Source organism: Tetrapisispora phaffii, chromosome 3, assembly GCF_000236905.1.
Source record: "Tetrapisispora phaffii CBS 4417 chromosome 3, complete genome".
Lineage (NCBI taxonomy): Eukaryota > Fungi > Ascomycota > Saccharomycetes > Saccharomycetales > Saccharomycetaceae > Tetrapisispora > Tetrapisispora phaffii.
This window is the reverse complement of record NC_016522.1, coordinates 795,422-817,386: the sequence shown is the minus strand read 5'-3', so window position 1 is coordinate 817,386 and position 21,965 is coordinate 795,422. Positions and strand designations below refer to the sequence as shown.

At 33.6% G+C, this 21,965-nt stretch overlaps 10 protein-coding genes across 10 annotated transcripts; 3 read left to right on the top strand and 7 right to left on the bottom strand.

The window, feature by feature from the left end:
• Positions 1-96: 96 nt before the first annotated feature.
• Positions 97-2,496, bottom strand: TPHA0C03750 (uncharacterized protein; the record flags this gene model as incomplete). Its single annotated transcript, XM_003684913.1, has 1 exon — positions 97-2,496. One exon carries the CDS (start codon positions 2,494-2,496, stop codon positions 97-99), a length of 2,400 nt encoding a protein of 799 aa, XP_003684961.1.
• A 457-nt stretch (positions 2,497-2,953) lies between these two features.
• Positions 2,954-3,733, bottom strand: AIM36 (Aim36p; the record flags this gene model as incomplete). The annotated part of the gene is made up of 1 exon (XM_003684912.1): positions 2,954-3,733. One exon carries the CDS (start codon positions 3,731-3,733, stop codon positions 2,954-2,956), a length of 780 nt encoding a protein of 259 aa, XP_003684960.1.
• Positions 3,734-4,066: 333 nt separating this feature from the next.
• On the top strand, positions 4,067-4,552 carry MRPS8 (mitochondrial 37S ribosomal protein MRPS8; the record flags this gene model as incomplete). Its single annotated transcript, XM_003684911.1, has 1 exon — positions 4,067-4,552. The coding sequence occupies one exon, from the start codon at positions 4,067-4,069 to the stop codon at positions 4,550-4,552; it is 486 nt and encodes a 161-aa protein (XP_003684959.1).
• A 125-nt stretch (positions 4,553-4,677) lies between these two features.
• ATG16 (Atg16p) lies at positions 4,678-5,052 on the bottom strand (the record flags this gene model as incomplete). The annotated part of the gene is made up of 1 exon (XM_003684910.1): positions 4,678-5,052. The coding sequence occupies one exon, from the start codon at positions 5,050-5,052 to the stop codon at positions 4,678-4,680; it is 375 nt and encodes a 124-aa protein (XP_003684958.1).
• Positions 5,053-5,370: 318 nt separating this feature from the next.
• Positions 5,371-7,809, top strand: CVM1 (Cvm1p; the record flags this gene model as incomplete). The annotated part of the gene is made up of 1 exon (XM_003684909.1): positions 5,371-7,809. The coding sequence occupies one exon, from the start codon at positions 5,371-5,373 to the stop codon at positions 7,807-7,809; it is 2,439 nt and encodes an 812-aa protein (XP_003684957.1).
• Positions 7,810-8,358: 549 nt separating this feature from the next.
• On the top strand, positions 8,359-9,780 carry QRI1 (UDP-N-acetylglucosamine diphosphorylase; the record flags this gene model as incomplete). The annotated part of the gene is made up of 1 exon (XM_003684908.1): positions 8,359-9,780. The coding sequence occupies one exon, from the start codon at positions 8,359-8,361 to the stop codon at positions 9,778-9,780; it is 1,422 nt and encodes a 473-aa protein (XP_003684956.1).
• Positions 9,781-9,968: 188 nt separating this feature from the next.
• On the bottom strand, positions 9,969-12,281 carry INP2 (Inp2p; the record flags this gene model as incomplete). Its single annotated transcript, XM_003684907.1, has 1 exon — positions 9,969-12,281. One exon carries the CDS (start codon positions 12,279-12,281, stop codon positions 9,969-9,971), a length of 2,313 nt encoding a protein of 770 aa, XP_003684955.1.
• Positions 12,282-13,073: 792 nt separating this feature from the next.
• Positions 13,074-15,815, bottom strand: MSS11 (Mss11p; the record flags this gene model as incomplete). The annotated part of the gene is made up of 1 exon (XM_003684906.1): positions 13,074-15,815. The coding sequence occupies one exon, from the start codon at positions 15,813-15,815 to the stop codon at positions 13,074-13,076; it is 2,742 nt and encodes a 913-aa protein (XP_003684954.1).
• Positions 15,816-17,173: 1,358 nt separating this feature from the next.
• On the bottom strand, positions 17,174-19,819 carry PAH1 (phosphatidate phosphatase PAH1; the record flags this gene model as incomplete). Its single annotated transcript, XM_003684905.1, has 1 exon — positions 17,174-19,819. The coding sequence occupies one exon, from the start codon at positions 19,817-19,819 to the stop codon at positions 17,174-17,176; it is 2,646 nt and encodes an 881-aa protein (XP_003684953.1).
• Positions 19,820-20,490: 671 nt separating this feature from the next.
• On the bottom strand, positions 20,491-21,648 carry MME1 (Mme1p; the record flags this gene model as incomplete). The annotated part of the gene is made up of 1 exon (XM_003684904.1): positions 20,491-21,648. The coding sequence occupies one exon, from the start codon at positions 21,646-21,648 to the stop codon at positions 20,491-20,493; it is 1,158 nt and encodes a 385-aa protein (XP_003684952.1).
• Between the last annotated feature and the right edge of the window lie 317 nt (positions 21,649-21,965).

Genomic DNA, 21,965 nt, shown 5'->3' with positions numbered 1-21,965 from the left:
ATATAAAAAATGGTTCATGTTCTTTGTAAAATAATCTATAATAAAACGTTTTTAAGTTTTTGGCAATATTCTTAAAAAAGATCACTTATAGTAATTCTAGTTAGCAGCAGCGGCAGCAGCAGTTTCAGCAGCAGTGGTAGTGGTAGTAGTTGGAATAGTAGCGTATTCTGTTAAATCATCAACAAAACCATTGCAGTTATAGTCCCAACCGTGGAACCATTGAGTCTTTTTACATTGTTCTTTAGTCCATTCCGTACCGTAAATGATTGGAGAATAGTAATAGTAAAATGCGACGACAACGATAGTAAAAATTAGAGCTAAAACTTGACCAACTCTCTTTTTCTTACAGACATAAGTAACGGTAATATCGAAAGCATGAGCGAAGGCTAAAATACCGAAATAATATGCTGGTAAATAATGATGTAAAAACATTTGACGTTGCATCAAGAAAGATGGTATATAATGTGCCAGGAAACCTAAAATATATTCAACGTATTGGATGTGGTAGTTCATGACATGTGGCTCATTTAAGACAGGAGATCCTAGATGCCATAGTATCAATTCAACAGCCGAAACAATTGCAAACAGAACTACGGCAAAAGAGACAGACCACCATAAGATAGCGTTACCGAATAAGTAAACTTGTCTGTTATGGTTACCCCAGTAACTAATACCACGTTGTAATAGAGGCCATTCTTGTGGATAAGATTGGTAGACGTGAGTAGCAGTTAGTCCCTTGTTAATGTTCCACATAACTTTGTGAGACTCTATGAATTTACTCCAGAAATTTGGAATAGAGTAAGAGGTACGCTTGGAGTCCGATGGCAGAACAGCACTTTCACTGCCTTCGATTTGCCATAGAGTTAGATGTGGCTTACCTGAATGAGCACATGTGACTTCTTGTTGTTCGAACCCCCATTTTGGTAATTTAGTCTTATGAGAGAATAAATAACAACCTGAACTGTGTCTTAGCCTAAATTTAGTATCAATTGCTTTGACAACTTTTTGGGCATCACCTGGAGTACTTTTTCTCTTATCAATTTCAACGGTCCAGTCATCATTCCAATCACCATTGAAACCAGCAAAACCGTAACAAGAAATTTCCTTTTGCCAATCACTATTTGATGATACTGGTGGTTTATGATCGTGAGAGTGTAATCTATGTTGAGTATTAATGTGGAATAATTTAATCTTTTCACCATCTGTGATATTTTGGAATGAGTTTAATGTGACACCTGGTCTGTTTGCTAATTCGATTAACCATTTATTATTATCATCCAAATGACCATAACAAGTAACTTGTTGTTGCTTTGAACCAGTTTCATAAGTTGCGGTATGCGAATGTAAATAACCACCATGAGTACCTAAATGTCTTAGAGTGACAACTGAACCGACACCAACATCGGAATAAACATTTTGTGGGATATTATTACCTTTTAAAGTCATTCTAAAACCTGGAGAAAAGAATGCGGAACCATCACCGTCGTTAATTAGCGTTTCAAAATGTACATAGAAAAAAGTAGCGTATAAAATAAATGGAACCACCAATAAGAAGATCAATTTAGAGAGAGCGATTTTAATAGTCTTTGAGATTGGAATTGTTAAATCACCCAAGTAGAACATTAACCTAATAGCACACAAAGCACCGACCCAAGCAATTGTAAAAAGACCTACCCATTTTGATGCAACGGCGAAACCTAAGGCGACACCAGTGGCTAATAGATATCTAGAGCCATTGAAACTTAATGCTGGGTACAATTGTGATTTTTTGAATGCATAAGCTGCTGCTGCAATGAATAACATTAATGGAGAATCCAATAAGATATAACGAGAGATGGTGACAAAAGAATTTTCGACGGCAAAACAAAGAGTAACTAAATAGGCTACCCACATTCTAATACCGGAAGATCTTAATGTAAAATACATTAACAATACTGTAAATAGACCCGATACAGCAGCGAAAAGTCTCATGAAAACGTATGGAGTATCTGATGGGAATTCTTCACCAATCTTTGAAAATAAGAAATCACCTTTAAAACCTGCCATTGAAGAGAAATATGCGAATAACATTTTAGCTAATGGAGGATGAACATCAAAGAAGAATTGATTCTTCACGTATTTAGCAGCAAATTTACCGAAATGAACTTCATCGAAGACCACTGAGTTTGGCCAGGATAAGTTCTTTAATCTAACATATGAAGCAATGAGTACTAAAGAGAGAACCAACAAACGTTCTACTTTCGTATTCATCGTACGTAATTGAACAATCTTTTCTTTGCGATCTGGGGCTGATTTGTCTGTTTGCTCATCGATCTCTGTGTCTATTTGTAAAAAAGGTCTTTCTGGACCATCTTTAACTTCGAATGGTAACACAGGATCTTGATCAATGGCTTGCAACAATGAAGGGCTTGGTTCGTCTGCTGGGATTTTATTTTTTTTACTTGCCCTTTGCGATTGAGCTTGCGAGTTCTGGGTCTTACCAGGTTTCTTCGCCATCTTGTGTCTGCTGTGTGCTTACGATTAGATGAATAGTGGGGACAACAGCGAAATGGCCTTGTTAGTAACAACGTTCCAATGCTTTGCAATGTCTTGCACCTTTTATCAATTATTGTCAGTTCTTTTCAATTCACAATGCAATGGCAATGCATTACCATTGTATACACATATACATACACATATTAAAAGTTATTAACGTGTTAAAAGATATTATTATCGTTTAGACTGCACCGTTGAGATCTCAAAAAAAAATATACACCACAACGCTCGTAATATATGATAACAAAAGTGCGGGTAAACACCACGTCACAATAAACCAATTGATACGGAGGGGAAGAAGAGTAACATCATAAAAGAACAATATATTATTTACAGATAAATGGACACCTTTATATACGATTACAAAACCGACCAGACCACTGATATGTGTATTTAAGGGGGGGAGGGGGGAAGGCGGCTACACGGTGGCGACTTTCCCCACCGTGCGATAGTACGCGACAGCTGGGCGGCTATCTGCGGGGTCCAGTTTCGCGACCAACAGCTGGTCAATCTCCGAAACATCGGACTCAAACCTCAGGATGTCCTGCAAGCAATCTCTGTCTCTGCCATCGTGCTCGTCCGGAAACGGGAAGTTGGTCACATACACCGTGTCGCCAACCGACACGGATGCCTGGAACTCACGTGCCAACAGTCTGACCAACAATCCGGAAGGCAACTCTCTAATCAGTCTCCCAATGTCTGCGTTTGACTTTGTGTCGTTGTCGGTGTTGTTGTTGTTGTCGCTGTCGGTGTGCTGTGCCAGTTCCGCTAGCAGCGGCTGATAAGGATCGTTCTCATCCACCAGCGCTGCGCGCAACAGACCAACAGTGTCTACACAGTGGGCTGTTGGCGGCAACTTTGTAACGTCGGCGTCCATCACCACCCGGACCGTCAATTCGCCGGGCTGGTACATGGCCACTCGGCGCCGTAGCCCACCGACGGCGTTCTGTTCTTGCACTAGTCCGTTCTTTTTCCGATCCAGGTTACGAGACGCCAATATAAACACTCCAGAGCCTAAAGCACTGAGCCCCAACAGCTTCCATATGCTAGGCATGGCATCTTTGCTCTTGTGGTGCTCGTTGTTCGAGTACCAGCGTCTCGTTGCAATGTTGCTAATCGGACGACGAGACAATGGAACAATGGTGTTTTTCACCAGAGCAGGTGTCCTTACGCAGTTCTTGCCAATAAGGGTTAACATTATCGTAAACCTAATCGTGTGTTTTCTTTTTTATTTGGTTGTCCTTAAGGTATGCTGTCTGTGGATGTATTATCTGTCTGTATAAACTGATCTAACCGTCCCTTTTCTTGTCGTCTCCTGTCTCTTAAATACCACCCTATCAATCCTTTGACTTCAGAGCCTTACGTATCCCAGAACATACAGACAGTCCGGGTAAATGGCAATCTGACAAATATTCAAATTCTAAAATAATACAATGATATTTTAAGATACATGCATATATATAGGTGATTGAAACGTAAGAATAATTACATGTTTAGTCATAGGTGAGGGTTGTAGAGGGCCTGTGCAACAATGTCGTTGGTAAAGTTAGCAAATACTTGCGCTCATATACAGAATTGTTCAAGGGTAAGGATCCCACTTATTTCCATACCTTATACTGGTCTGCATTTACAATTTGCTTATAATCTATACAAGAACGGGTTTGTTTCGTCTATTCAGAAGGGTTCCACTAAATCTCCAGATGACTCGATAGTCGATGTTACTCCAGATAACATTGCCACAAGAAGAATTTGGATGAATTTGAAATATAAAGAAAATAAACCGATTATTAGCAGCTGTCGATTAATTTCAAAACCAAATTTAAGAATTTCTTTAACCTATCAAGAAATGCAACAATTATCTGCAGGAAAATCAATCAGACTTATTAAACCATTACAACCAGGTGAGCTTATCTTGATAAGAACTAAAGACCCGAATACCAAGAAAGACGTTCTGATGGATATAAATGAAGCTATCGATAAAAGACTGAATGGTGAAGTGCTCTGCAGAGTCAATTAACGTTGCAATAAACAAAAAAAAATGCACAATAACACATATCTTCATATACATATACATATATATATTAGTTTCTACATGTAAATAGATCTTACAAATATACACGTCCTGATAAATACGTCTGCGCTCTATAACATGCCGTTCATGTCTTGAACATCTTTCTCTACTTTACTCAACCATCGTTTGATCAGTTTGTTGTACTCGACCTCAAGTTTATTGTATTTTTCATTCATAATGTTGTTCTCGATATTTAAACTAATTATTTCATTATTGCTGTTTTCATTAGCGTGTCGTAACACCTTATTTATATCGTCCAGCTTCTTCAACTCTGAATCTCTCTTAAATAATTCTTGCTTCAACTCATCAACTAAATCTTGTGTCTGATTGTCATCTTCTGTAGGTTTGTTCAAGTCATGGAACAATTCCTTGTATCGTGACTCGACAATATCCCTGTTGCTTAAACGATTCACTAATAGTTTATCTATTTCATCAGTATCAGCCATTCCACATATATCATACGGTGTCTTGAGCCCTTTATTCTCAAACAAAGCACTTTTCCACACGTTACATTAACCGTTTAGATATATTCTGTATTCTCATCCTTTACAATTTTTTAAGTGGCACTGCAACCTCGTCGCCCTTTAAATTCATAACGTTTAAAAATTACGTAACACCCTCAAAACCATAAAAGTAAGGTTAATAGTAAATATTCAACGTTTGTATGTATTTAAATACACACTACAGTTTACTGGTGCTTTGCTGATTGTTGTAAAACTTACTTCAGGTTCCTTTTAGATATATCTCCGTCCGATAAGACAACCATGGACTCTGAAGAAGGCTGGGGCTGGTATATGTGGAGTCGTAAGAAGCCACCTCCACAAGAAGACACACAAGGGAATGCAGATGCAAACGCAAATACGAATACACATATAGAAACACATGATAACACAAATGAGGAGGAAACTGCGTTAGAGAACCAGGAGAGATGGTATCACCAAGTTTGGAACAAAATTCCTTCATTCAAGAGAGAGGACGAAGCTGATTTCGTAAATAACATCAACTTCAAGAGTCATCTGGACTTGAATGCAAAACAGATAGATATACTTAGGAATGAGGTACAAACAAATGTCAATAATAACAACCTTTGTAACAATACTTGGGTTTGGTACAAGGCTTACAATCCATTGTCGAAGAATTCGCAAGATAGTGAAGGGGAATTCCATAATGATACTGATGGCATTGTGTCAATGATGAACACTGGTTCGAGTAGGATACCGATACCGTTTCAAACCTATCCATTTCCTACAAACCAAAATGCAATTGGAAATAAGATATACATAAAGAAGTCGCTCATATTGCCATCTTCTTCACCCTCTGATTACATGCATGAACTACCAAAACAAACCAAATTTGCCAACTCTTTTAAAAATTATTATAATTATCCACATGAAAATCATTTATACATCAAATCAGCTGCATTTGATAAAGAATCAAAATTGATTAAGGACAAGGAAAAAATACTAATCATCTCACTTGTGGGAAATCTACCAGAACATTATGAAAAATCATCTATTGGGTACCAGAGGAATTCAAACTATCTTTCCTGCAAACTTGCAAATTCATTAATTGACAAGAATAAGAACTGCCAAATAGAAACTTTATCTTTCCAAAGTCCATTAAATCTGATAGACTTGAATGAAGCTTTACAGCAATGCATAAGTTTATTGAAAAACTATGAAAACTTGTTTAAGGAAGTGCAATCTATATTTTTTGTTGGTATATATCATAGTATACCACTGCTTATTGTTTTGGCAACGCATATATTAAAGAGACATAATGTATTAGATTTTAATAAGCAAACTAATGTTGGGATACTGGCATTTGAGTCAAACCTAGAAGGATATCGCTTCTGGGATCATAATAGTGATCTGAAACAAAATGAGGATACAACTTCCAATAAAAATACTGCAACAAACGAATCTAATAATATCTCCGAACAGGATAAAGAAAATAATGAAGAGATATTGTTTTCAGAAGATTATAATAAAATTCAACAACAAAGGGAGAAGCAACTATTCCAGTATGCTTCTAAAAGAGAACAAGAAGTCTTACAAAATATACGATCTTATAGAAAATTAAATTCAATCGAATCCTTGTATCTCCAAAAAAATTTGGACTGGTTACTATACAATTGGAAACCATTTAGACTAACTTTATTTGGTAAGTTATACGATAATTTTATGACAGTGTCTCAAAAGCTAGCTCTTGATTTTATCCATCCTAAGATTATTAGAAACATTTGGTGCGATGGTAAGTATCTAGATATTAACACAAAGTTTCCACAAAACGTCTTTGAAGAAGATGTACATTTAAAGAGTTTACAATTTGATTCAAAAATCAAGCTACCAAAGAAAAGATTATTCGAAATAGAATTGATAAATGATTTATTGTTGTTAACAAATTTAGGATATAATGATTTTCTTCCATTTTTCAAATCTATATCACCTTTCTTTATATCAAGATCATTTAATGATAATACTCTACCGCCAACTGTTGCCAAAAAATTAAACACCGAACAAAAAGCTTGGTTAAGTGAAATGAATGATAAGTTCAAAATTACAACTAATAATACAACAAATATCCCAATAGATAAAACCAAGCAAGATAATGCAAACAATAATAATCATGACCTTTACAGTTTACCATTAGAAGTTTCAAGTTTATTTCAATTCCTAGAATATTGCTATTACGAAGATATCAAGTCCAATGGTCTTCTTAAAATATTCGATAGTATTTATGATGACGATGAAGTTTATAAATGTTTTATTGAAAATACTTTAAACACGAGAGCACCTTTATTCCAGAAACATTTGACATTATCCAATGATCATTCAACTCCAAAAAGCATATTCAGAATAATGAACCAGTATGATTTAGTGTGGAAACTCCACGAAGCACTATCTGAATTCTTAACGATTAAAAATTTACCTCAACAAGAACGTCAGGTAGAAAAACTAAAGTTTTTCATATCAGTCAACCTTTTCAACTCATTTGAAACAAGTATGATGACCAAAGACGAAAATAAAAAAATATTTGACAGATCGAATAGAGAGTCTCAAACAAGAATAAGCAATCTTTGGAAAGCTTATCGCGACTGGGATCCACAAACTACTGGGTTGAAACAATTAAAAAATATTATGAGTGTGTTTCTACTTTACAACAATCCACAACAGTTGATAAATGACTTAAGCAAGAAGTAGAATATTATATATTTATATAGGCACATTCAAATAATTAAACATCAACATTTATTGAGTTACTTGTACAATACTTCACTGTCAAGTACCACAAAAATAACGTAATTTATAGAATAGAACACTTTCAGAAGCTCAAATTTTTTATTCCGAACATATCCATTCCAAACGCTACTCATTAATAAACAGAAAGACCTCATCGAGTGTCTAAATGTGAAAGATATGGCCTGATTTTATTGCTATTCAACTTTGTATCTTGTGTTTTCGGAAGCTCATCGCTCTTATTTACACTTTTCTCTTTCCGGTTACTGCACATACTTAATTAAAATATCGTAAGGTCCTCAAACCATGACAGATTAATATAACCTTTAACTTTGCCAAGCACTTGGCCACAACTTTGATATAATTAGTCTAATCTAGTTTAGATATATTTAAATCCAATAGTTATCAATTTTTTTATTGTGTCTTCATTGATTTTAAGCTGATACGTTTACTTGCAATTACAGGAACTCACATTTCAACGAATTACAATAACTATATAATAACTGTGTCGCCATGACTTACATTAAGGAAACATATGTTGACTCAAATCAACAGCATTTATTTGAACACTTTGATGACTTGACTGATGTAGAGCAAACTGAGCTTTTGAATAATTTGAAAGTTATCTCTGACAGAATCTCACCACATAAATTGGTTGAAGATTGCCAAAATGCAATTGCTTTATCAGAAACAAATAAACATTCTACTTCAGTGATATCATCATTGCCAGAATCATCATATTACTCGATTATTGGTAATAAAAAAGAAGAAGAAGAGTACCGAAAATTAGGTCTTGAAGCCATTTCCAAAGGTGAAGTGGCCGTGATTTTGATGGCAGGTGGCCAAGGTACAAGATTAGGATCATCTCAACCAAAAGGTTGCTACGATATTGGATTACCATCACATAAGTCTCTATTTCAAATACAAGCAGAAAAAATCCTGCGTTTACAACAACTAACTGGATCAAAACATGATATCCCATGGTATATCATGACTTCTAAGCCAACTCGCCAAACTACTGAACAGTATTTTAAAGATAATTCCTACTTCAACTTAAAAAAGTCTCAAATTACATTCTTTAATCAAGGTACATTACCAGCATTTGATTTAAATGGAGAAAAGTTATATTTAGGTTCTAAAACAGAATTAGTAGAATCACCAGATGGAAATGGTGGTTTATACCGTGCTATGGTAGAGAATAATCTATTAGAAGACTTCCACAAGAAAAATATCAAACATGTGTACATGTATTGTGTAGATAATGTTCTATCAAAGGTAGCTGATCCTGTTTTTATTGGTTTTGCCATAAAATATAATTTCAAATTGGCAACTAAGGCTGTCAGAAAGAGAGATGCAGCAGAATCCGTTGGTATTATTGCTACTAAAGATGGTAAGCCATGTGTCATAGAATATTCAGAAATATCACAAGAATTGTCTGAAGCTATTGATGAAACAGGCTTACTAAAGTTGAGAGCTGCCAATATTGTTAACCACTACTATTCGGTTGAGTTATTCGACCAACAGTTAACTAATTGGTGTGATAATATGGTATACCATATAGCTAAAAAGAAAATTCCATATTTTGATCCTAAAACTGGTAAAATATCTAAACCGACTGAACCCAATGGCATTAAGTTGGAACAATTTATATTTGACGTATTCCCAAGTGTAAATATAAAGGATTTTGGTTGTTTGGAAGTTGAAAGATCCCATGAATTTGCACCTTTAAAAAATGCAAGCGGTTCAGCCAATGATAACCCAGAAACCAGTCGTACTGCATATATGAATTTAGGTACATCATGGTTGAAAGACTCTGGTGCTGATGTGAAGGATAATGTATTAGTTGAAGTTAGTGGTACTCTGAGTTACAGTGGAGAAAATTTACAACAATATAGAGGTCAAATATTCGATATTAATGACACTATTTTGGAATAGAAGAAGATCCTAATATTGAAACCAGGCACTAATTGATAAATGGAATATAATTACTTTAAATATATTATATACATAATTAAAGAAAAACGTATATGTTCAATTATAATATAAGCTTATGCTATTTCCCGAAGAAGATCTAATTATAGTTTCCTATGCGACAACGATTCAAAAATGGAAGACGTAATTTATCATGATCCTGCATCGAATAAGGCTTTTAGTTCATATATTATGGGAATCGTCTCTTCGGAAGAATAATTCCTTAATCTAGAAGACCTGCTTCTAGTATCAAGGTTACCTTGTTTTTTTAGAGATTTAAAATCTGAATATAGTATATTTGAGTTCTCATTCCTTAATAGATCAAATGATTTTTTGGTTCGTAATTTTTCCTTAACCTTTCTATTTTCTGCTGCTAATATAGAAATCTTTTGATCCAGTTTTTGCCTTAACTCTTCATCCGTCATTTCTCTCGTGCTCATCTTTTGTGTACTAATACCTGATTTATTAAGCTTATTACTAGAATTATAAAAATCTTCTTCGTTTGTAAAAAATAGTACGCTTTGATTTTCATCTCCAGCATACTCAAAATCATCAACTTGTTCAACATCAAAAATATCATTTGTATTTTCTCCGACCTCTTTGATGTCGATTTGTTTTTTAAGAATATCAGTATCTAAAATTTTGACACTAGATTCCCTATCAGAATTGTATACGTCAATAGAAAACCTATTGTTTACAATTCCTATATTAGTCGTTTCTGCTTTTTGACAAGATATAGAATCTTTATCTATCATGGACACCCATGTTTCCAGAATATTTGATATGTGGTTGGTAATAGAATTCATTTCTTCATTCTTTTTCAACTCGGTAGACGACAAACCTAGGAAGGCTTTTTCTAGACTTTTTGTTTGATTTATTATATTTATAAGTAAAAAGTTATGATTTGATTCATCTTGTGTTAATTTCTGCGATTCCTGTTTTGACATAGAGTTATCATCCTGAGAATCAATGGAAAGATATAAAAGGTTTCTATTTGCAACTAGTACTTGGATAAACGGTGATATAGCTTCTTCCATATTTTTTATAATTATAGTTGCATCTTTAATATTTTTTATTAATGTATTTCTACTAATATTAGTCGCTATAATATCATCAGGTATGACACCAAATATATTACTTATTTGATTTATCACTATGCTGTTGTTGCTATAAGTAACCTTTGCTTCTGTTATTGATAATAAACACAATAACATGATTTTTTTTAAAGTGTCAAACCTGTCAATCTTGTTTTTAATAGATGGCGCTGGAAAGTTTATATATTCGTATAATGTGGGAAGGTCTATTGCGTATATCTCACAATATTTCAATAACTCAGTTTTATCTGTCATTGGTAATATTTCAATGACATGTTTTAAAACTTGATGAAATTGCAAATTTAAAACGGAAGTTAAGATTTCATTTATCTTATTCAATGTTAATTCGAATTCTTTCTCACTGTTATTAAATTCTATATCACTGTCAGGCCTCTTATACAAATTTATATCTCTATGATGGTGTTTTTGTATAAGTGGCTTATAGATTGCTAATTCTTTAGAGACATTATGATATTTGTGTATTAAGTCATCTGATTTTTGTAAAATTTTCAAAAATTCTTTTAAATTGATCATAAATTTATATTTGATGCATTGATTGTAAAAAAATTGTTGATGTGAGGATATATTAATGCAAATTAATATAAAACATATAGTTTTTATTATAAACGAATTTTCATTCGCATTATTGTACTTTGTTTTCTCAAGTTTTCTTTTGTTTGATAAATATCTAATTATCCTTAATGAATTGATAATAGTTTTTGAATAATTGAAAGTCCGATACAATTTAAATTTATCTCCAGAAATGCTTTTACAAATACCATATTTTGTATGATACAATATTGAATTTCTCTTCTTGGTATTTGCTGATTTAGAAGAATGAAAATCTAAAATAGAATTTTTTATATCAAATTTAAATCTATAACCTTCACTATCATTTAATATATTTGATGATATAATTGTATATCTAAACTCTTCCAAAAAGTCGTTATTATTTCTCGTCGGTAATGGTCGAAAGTACTTGGCTATATGTTCATTTGATATAATCTTAGCAGAATTAATATTGTTTGAATTGTTGCTGTCAACCTTTTTTATATTCTCAAAAACATCTAAATTTGCAAAACTTGGTGAATGTTCATTAAGAGTTGACATAGTCCAATCAGTTACATTTCTCATATGTGGAATAGAAGTTGACAGTCTATCAAACCCATTATCACCCATAACAGGTGTCAATTCTTCTGATTGTCCAATTGATAGACGTACATCATTATCTTTATGATCCAATTGATAATTTATATCACACAGTTCTTCCTTTTGTAATTTAATAGCATTATTTTCTATATAATTATCACTATCTGAATATATTTGTAAACCAGCAAAATGAAGTTTTGGAAAACCATACTGTGGCTTCATTACTTCAACTGATGATCTATGCTGTATTATTTTGATAGAACAAAGAGTGTTTGTTACTATAATATTTATACTAGCGATATAAAGGCAATGGCAAGTTCAATTCCTTTTAATTACAAATTGATTTAAAATGAATAATGAAGGCTTTTTAAATAAATCATATCTAATCACTTAATAGCAGATCAAATTAATTTCAGATACAATTGAGTTCTAGCATTGTAGCAAAAACCTCTGTGCTGAATCATACACCGTACACATACAAATATTATTACAAAAACCATAGTCAAAAAAATTATAAAAAGATAAACAAAACAAAAAAAAATAAGACTAAATATCATCAAACAAAACAATTAGCTACCCCATTGTCTTCTCTGTTTCTTATTAGTTACTTCTCCATGGATGAAGAAGTGCATTGCTTGAACTATTTGTTTAATGACGGTCGCTAATCACGACACAATAGTAACATTCATAATTAAAAAAATAGACCATTCCATTAGTACAATTTTTTCGTTATTACTTGATTTAGTTGTTTGTCCGTTCTTTAGTTTTTGTATTTTATTAATTTTCGTGATGCTTTTATATGTTACAAAAATGCAGAAATTGTAAAGTCCGTTTAACATTGGAAAAATTAACAATACTTGGGCGGCTAAATGTTATAAAATGACAATACTTTAAAAAAAATGCTAGTAACATAAATATGAAAGAAACGGTTATATATCGGATTAGTAACTTCTGCTATTTCATTATAGCAGATGCTCAATTATATATAGATATATACATGCATATGCTCTTGAATTAATTATCCATTAGATTGTTTGGAAGGTTATCCTTGTCGAATAATTGAAAGTCATCCATTCCCATTGGATTATTTGAAAAATTCATTAGATCGATATTTAATGCTAAATCATTATTGCCAATGTCATTACTATTAGGATTCACATCGAAGCCAAATGTCATATCCATTGAGTTTTCATTGAAAACGGTATTGGGCAGATTATTGAATTCTGAGGTTAAATCTTTATTTAACAAAGAAGCATCATCAGTCTCTGCTAAACCATCAATACTGTTTGGAAAAGGTGGTTGACCTGAAACCGAGTTTGCAATAGTTGGAGTAGAGCCTTTGGTTTTTCTACGTTTCTTCTTCCTTTGATTCGAAGTCTCTCCAGTTTGCGTTTGAGAACTACTAAAATTATTTGAAGTGGGTGATTTTCTTCTTGAAGAATCTTTTGAATAAGAAGGATAGATTTTCTCTGGATTCGGAGAGATGACGTTAGGATTATTATTGAATTTCATAATCGGGAAACCACTGGATTGAACCTGTTTAAGAGCACCCGAATCTTGGTTACGATTGATGCTCTCGACATTAGCAATACTATTATTTTCACTAATAAATTTAGTTGTGCCAATAGGGGTGGAACTTCTCGATATTTCAGTCTTCTTTTTGCGCTTCTTGGGTTCTGCAACGGGTTTCTTGTTAGACTGTGTATTTTTGGACTTTGGTTGTCTACTGCTTCCCATAGAAACTACAGTGTTCACAGTTGCATCTATGCTATTGTCTGTTGAAGTCATTTTTGGTGAAATACTCATTATAGTATTATTGCTATTATTATTATTATTATTATTATTATTATTATTATTATTATTATTATTATTATTATTATTATTATTATTATTATTATTATTATTATTGTTATTATTATTATTATTATTGTTGTTAGTATTTGTACTTGAATTCTTCATTTGATCTTTAGAAAATTGTTTCATTTGCATTTGCATCTGTAGCTGTTGTAGTTGAAAATGTTGCAGTTGTTGTGGGATCATTGAGTTCTGCATCTGTTGTGGAATTTGTTGTTTACCCTGATGAAGTTGTTGGTCACCTTTCGACATCATCATCATTTGCACCATCATCATGTACTGGTTTCTCATATCAACGTCACTATTATTTTGTATTGGGTTAATGTTATCATTATCGTTAATATTAACATTATCTTTCACAGCTTTATTTTTTTCAGATTTGTCTTCCAAATTCGAGTTTTTACCACGCTGCTGTTGAGTTACATGTTGTTGAATGAGGTTTTGTTGTTGTTCTTTCATTACTTTCACTCTTTCCTTTTGAGATTTACTCCAATCCATTACTTGACTACTATCCACATCACCGATACTCTTTTCATTTTTGCTACTCTTAGTAGAGTCTGCATTACTATTTTCATTATAATTGTCACCATCATTATTTGCACTCTTATTACTTTCAAGCATTTGTCTCTGTAATTTTAATTGCTTTTCAAAATTGATCATATTGTTCAATTCATTAGAAATGGCTCGAGATGACCTTCTGTTTGCACGATCTATTCCGAAGTTGTTATCCACCAAGGGTTGCTGTTGTTGAGAGTAGATGTTCGTGTTAGAATTCGGGGAATAGTTTTGTAGTGGTATTGAATTATGTATGAATGCAGGATCCTTCAGATTGCCAGTACCATTACCATGATTTGCATATTCATTATTATCATTAGTATCACTACTGTTATTATTAACGTTTATATCTGTAACACCACTATTTTTCTTACTCATATTTTGGTTCGTTACTGGCATTGGCTGGTTTCGCATTTGTCTTTGTAATTTCATCTGTAATTGTTGTTGAAGTTGCCACTGATATTGTAATTTCTGTTGGTTCATCCTTTGAGTTTGAGTTGATTGTTTTTCCATATTTACATTATTTTTATCTATATTATTGACGAACCCATTTTGGAAGTTTTGTTGCTGCTGCTGCTGAAGTTGTTGTATTTGTTGTTGTTGCTGCAGTTGTGATTGTTTTTGCTGCATTCCCATATATGGCATGGAACCAAAATTACTCGAACTTAATGTATTTATTTGAGCTTGTGGTAGGAGTGAAGTAATTTTATCTTGTTTTAAGGTTTCTGCTTTTTTTATGGACTCGATATCTTGCCCATCAATAAAATTATAAACAGTGCTGAACTGTTCCCACCATTCTAATAAGAAAGAATTTTTAGAGTCCATTAACATTTTAGCAGCTAATAATTCTCGTGGATTTAGATCATTTTGTGAATATGATGAAAGACGCTTTTTTGAAGTCATAGGAGTTTGATTTTCTACTTTTTGCCTGTAAATCTGGTCATCCTCCAGTTTGATATTTGGATTCAATGCCGGCTCACCATCAACACCTGCGTTACCTCTGAATGAATTGCTTTCGTCATTGATCTCAGCGTTTCCAGTTAATAAAGGAACATCTGCTTCTTTTAAAAATTGTTTTGCAGTCTCCAAATGTTTATGAGTTAACAGATAGTTATACATATGCGAAAGTAGTAACTGTTTCAAATTCCTGGCAGTGGCATCTGAAACAACAACATCGAAGTTATATTTAGGATGCTTCTGGGTTGGAAATGGTTCTGAATGTTTAGCAGTCCGTACCGAATTCTCTTCGGATTTTATCCCATTACGGGAATCATCATCATCATTAGTGTTATTATTATCATTCGAAGATGATTTAGTATCATCTTCATTGGTAGTAGGAAGAATCATAACTTGTAGTGATTTTAAAAAGTACGAAATTCCCAAAGCGTATAAACACGAATGTACATGCAGTTATGTATTCTGTAGCCTTTTTTTATCTTATATATTATTTACTTCAGTAGAGCAGAACACAGCATAAAAACCAAGCAATAAATATGACGTCCCTTATATAATGATAGAAGGAAAGGAGCAATTAATGCAATAAAAATATGAATAAAATAAACAGACGAAATTAATAATAAAATGTTTCTTATTCTTTATTATTAGATCATTGAATGGTAAACCAAGTTCATAATTTGTTCGCTCTTCTCCATCCATGGAGGGATTACATGGAGGAGTATTTCAAGTTTTTGAAAAGATATTAAAAACAGAAAACATATTATGAAGCCAACTTTCAATTTTGAAATTTCAACGAAAAGAATTTCCAGAGGTGGCGTTCTAGGGAGATTGCTCTGCGCGGTTGTTCGGGCGTGCGCTCCTCCCGTGAATAACGTCCACTAATTCCCATTCCTCTCCCCATGTCTCTCGCATATGCAACAAGTGCTGCGAGGGTCTCTCGGGAGGAGACGAAGGGGGAGTAAAGGGAGGGAGGGAGCACTCGTCCGCGTGGAGAGGACTTTCCGTAGCACGAGAATGCGGTGGCGGCCGAATCGCCCCGTGATGTTTGTCCTGTCCTACATATTTTCTCCATGGGACCAGAATAAACGCTGCACCAAAGCATAAAAACACGCACAGATAGACAGAATACGCAAAAGGTCGCAAGAGATACTTTACCGCAGTGCGATATATGTAGAAGGAGACGCGTAATATATTTGTAATCCTGGTTCCGATCTCATTGCTTTTTTTTTAATGTTTGCTTTTGGTACTGTGTTTGTCATGGGATCTCGGAAATTTGAGACGGGACAGCGTAGAACTGCTAGATTCCACCACTCAGCTGTTTTACACGGCTGAGTGCTGGGAGTCGGTGGGTGCGGTATGGTCTCTGTCTTGGATGTTGGCTGACATTCCGTCTCCTGTGAGTAAACGGTGTACAGAGAAAGCGTTAGGTTATTGTTGGGGATCTTATTCAGAGATTGCCTTTCGTGCGCGAGATTACCTTAGTGCGGATAATTAGGTTAACGTTACGAGATTTGAAGTGGAAAGGGACCTGTCTCTGCGAATTATCTGTGCAATGCTTTCTCTTTCATGTCGTATTCACTCTATTTTGTGCGGACTTTTTTCTTCCCCGTGGATACCCATGACTCCGTAATTTGCTTAACGGTGTTATATCTTGATTCCGGGTAAAACGGACAACAAATTAATGATGATGTTCAAAACATTGATATACATATACATACATACATGGATATATAGTAGAACGAACTTTGTTATTCTACGAAGTCGTCTTCATCAAACTCATCGTCTGTAGCTTCTTCGTTATCTCCAGATTGGTAATCGCTATAATCGGAGCCACCGTGAGAGTTGTTTTCAACCGTTTCTCCATTATCTAATACATTTACTTGGATTTTTGATATGCTAGCTGTCGGCGTTATGTTCTTTTGTGAATTCAACGTTAACCTGTCCATATTCATACTTGAAGAGATGCTAACATCATCTCTACTGCTGTCTTGTGACATCGGACGCGTGCCATCCAGAAATGTGCTTTGTGATTCATTCATGGATGACATCCTAGGAGAAGAAAATGCCGAACCTAACTCTAGATAGATTCGATTGCCTATTTCTTCTTTTCTGAGCTCTTTTGGACTCTTCCCATTATGGTGATGATATTGCGTGTTCTTATCCTTAGATGGTGTAGTCATGACAGAATCCATGGTAGGCGTGTTTTTGTTTTTACTATCTGATGATTGGACAAAATTAATATCGTCATCTTCACCTTTTATTATCGATACTTTTTTGTTTATTTTTAATGATCTATCTTTTTTGTTGTTACTTTTTTTATCCAATACAAGCCTCTTGTGATCACTTTCTAAATCAGTATCACTTTCAAGACTATTATCGGATAAATCTTCTAGATTGACTAGAGGTTCTCTCCAAAAGTTAACATCATTATATTTATCAGCAAAGTGATTGTTTCTAAAATATTTACTCCTGTCAACATTACTGGAACTAGTGAAACTAGTGTCACCGATATTGTCAAAATTATAACCAGTTCCTGAAATTTCGTTATTATTTTTCTTATTATTACTAGTACCATATTGAAGATTATTTTCACTTTTGTTCATGTTATCTACAGATAAACTTAATGGAGACCCAAGTTGTAATGAAGAAACACTTCTTGAATCAAAATCATTGATCTTAACTGGTGGGAAAAATTGATCTACTAGCTCATTGATGTCAACATAGGAGCTTTTATACCCAGCCAATTCTAATAATTCCATATGAACTTCTCCATCTGGGTTAATCGTAAATATACGCGAACTTGGAATACCAACAGTTCTATAAGATAAGGCATCTGTAATTCTATTACCGAAACCAGCCACAAATGGCGTGGGTTTAAAATCGTCTTCCAGTCTATTATTCAGACCGAGGTCGTTGGAACCATCCAGTTGGTTATTAGAATGATAGTCTTCAAACTTATCCACATAGATAGATCTGATATCATTTAAGCACGCTATTTTAAACAGCTCAGGTTTCTTTAGAATTACTTCTCTCCTCAAGGCTGCCATAGTTCTATCAGGAGAGAGTATCACAGGACCATTCGGTAATTTACATCCATTTTGTTCAACAGATTCTAAATAACTTCTAGTCGAATCAGATTGCCCAGAACTTCTTGCAGTCAAATACATTATATTGTAACCATTTCTTGAAATTTCTGTAAATAATTTAGCTACACCTATATGTGTCCAATCCTTACCAATCATGGTCATGACATGACCTAATGCATCTGATTTTGTAATTGTCCCATCAATGTCACTGATAACAATTGGAACATCCCATCTCCATACAAAAAGTTTCGACCTTACAATTGCCTTACCTTTGTCAACTGAAAATTCTAAATCATTTTCACCATACCTTAAATCTAAGCATTTCAATTGATCACTTGTTAGTCTAATCGTTCTAATATATTGTTGAGTATTATTAGAATTACTCGACACCTTATTACTTTGTTCATCAATACTAGAGCTGTTTATTGTGTTCGTATTTAAATCTGTGTCGGATGTATATTCGTCAGATCCCGTTGAGATAGCTGTCGGGCTTGTAAACGTACCGTTACTATTAAAATCAGAAATAGAAGAAGTGGATATGGAAGGTGAATGGAAATAATCACTAGGATTAGATATCCTTAAATTCCCGTTCTTATCTTCAGTCATAATATTTGATAACTTATATGAATCCCCAAGTTCTTCTTGTAAAAGCTTTCTCAATTTTTCATCAGTGTCATGCATTTTTTCATCATCAGGTTTGTAACCTTCAATATCTAGCACTAAATCCCCATTATAGTCAATCTTGCTAGGTATATTTATATCTGTCAGTCTCTTGTTAATATTTACTATTTTTGGAGAAGTTGGAATAGATAAACTTGAATCGGTTTCTTTCGATTTATTATTCACATTATTATATAGAGAATTCATGTTAATATCCAAAAAATCAGGTTCTTCTAAAACAATCTTCATACCATCTTTATCAACTAAATGTCCTGTTATATCATTGTTTGCATCAATCGAGTGTGGGGATTGTGGTGGACTGCTAGTGGCACTCAGCACTGGAGAAGATAGTAAATCATCCGGTATATCATGAATATCAGAACCAGTGCTGAAGACAAAATAAGCTTCACCATTATCACTCAATTTCATAGGTATATTAGTCGATTTACCATTAACGATAACTTGAACTTTCTTTTGTGACGGTTTCAAGATTCTGAATTTACCAAACCGAACATGAAAAGGCGAACACGCCAGCGTACCATCAGGATGTTCAACAACTATAACATCAATGGCACCAGATAATGTAGCTGGATTTATAGATGACCAGTTCTTGGAAACTACACCTATAGCTCTCCCTACGTATTGCATATTGATATCACACTATTGATTTTCGTATGAATATTTTCTTCCGATTCTAATTGAACGTTAAGCTAGCTATTAATTCTATTTTGAAATCAATAATACTGTGTATCTGGTACTTAATATTATCTAAGTATCACTGTTGATATTATATATATATATATATATATATATATATCTATAATACACACATATAGAATTTATAATATCCCTCTTAATATTGAAATATAGCAGAATTACCTTATTATATCTGGTTTTTCAAATTTAAATGTCCGGAATATTTATGTTAACCGTTAGTTTTCGTAATAGATTTTGAAAGTTGTTGTATTGTCTGATTGAATTATATAAATTGTTGACAATTCAAACTATTCAACAAGTTCGATATAAAGTTTATTATAAATTATATGATATGCTATGTTGATGCAAGCAGTCAAATGGGTGACTAGAATAATTTTGTTTTGTCTGGATTTCATACATAATATTAACTTATTTATGCACTATATACAATGTTGGATTTCCGTTTAAGAAAATATATATATGGATCCGGTCTTTCACTTGGATACACTTCCATCTTGCTATGGTTATATTAAGAAATTTCATAATAAGTATATCATTTATAAGATCTGTTTCCTTTCTTTTATATTATTCTTTTTTGTTTTTGGTCATGTGCAAACAGGTATTCAGTTTAGTTGCTCTCCAGAGTGCATTGTTTTGTTTAAACCTCTTAATAACATTTGATATAGCAGCAAACATATACTACTTTGTATACTCGTCCAAATAAATCTTGGACCAACACCACTAAATAAACCAACCACACCTTCTGTTTTGTAAATAACTTTTAGACTCTTATTAATGGAATTAGTCAATGGCGATTGTTTATTAGAGTTGGAAGAATCGCTTACTAATTTAGTGGTGCCAGCTGTAATTGGAAGAGATTGCTGCGTTTGTATTCTAGTTTTCACAACATCTAGAGGTGTTGTCAGTATACCAGCCAAACCACCAGCACTAGCACCAGTTATAAGTTCACTAAATATAGATAAATCGTCTTGCTCTAAATGGTTATTTATTATTAAATTTTTTCCTTCTAAATTATATGCCAACCGTCTAAATTCTTCATAAAATGCAAACTGTAGAGCACTAAATGGCAAATCCCTCGATAACGTAGCTTTATACCCAAAAAAGAGCGCTGAATAACCTTCAACTCTTAGGATTGTTTTTATAGCGTCTCTAACGTTTTTATAGTTATAGCCAGAATCAAAATGCATGTTATTATAACAACCTTGTAATTGTAATCTTGTCTTTAATACTTCAGAAGGGACATATACAATACTAGAAACCAAATCACCCAAAAAACCAGATGCTAAATAAGCGGTAGTCTCATTGATCCCGAATTTATTAACCATTTGTCGTTTAGAATATTCATATGTACCAAAAAATATAGCAGCACTAGGAAAAGAACCTAGCATCGCAGCACTGTAACCACTATAAAGACCTCTAGTGACACCTTCTTCTATAAACATTGTCTTATATGCACTTATCATGTTTTTATATTTTAGAACAGTTGAGGCACCCTGTTGTCTGGTCTTAACAGTATCTAAAGAATGCATTGCCGAATCACCAATTGCACCACCCAAACCACCTGCTAGTATATTATGCAGTAAAGGACGACTATTTACATCTTTTTGTTCCTTGTCATTACCACGAGGTTGTGAGAGATCATCATCTCCTTTTTTGTTTAGATTCCCATTGTTGAGATGAGCTGAACTAGTAGGTTCATTGTGGTCACCATATGGAGGTAAAGAGTGTGATGATATAAACGGCGTAATAAACTTAATCATATCATTAACTATTAAATGAATCAAAATAATAAAAGCTAGTTATTACAATTTTTTAGCGATGAAACAGCTAATTATCTTTCTCTCTTTTTTTTAAAAATACTCAATAGTGTTTCTTGAAAGCTTCCCCTTGGTTTAATGATCTGTAAATAAATGTATTATCAGGCAACTGGATTATTAGTGTAACCACAAACTTAACCAGAAAGAATATAGTGGGGAAAAATGCGTATCTATCCTATTATTACTTCACAGTATATCCTCCCAATTTTTCAGCTATAATGGTACGAGGTTGAATCAAATATACTAACTTATAACACAAT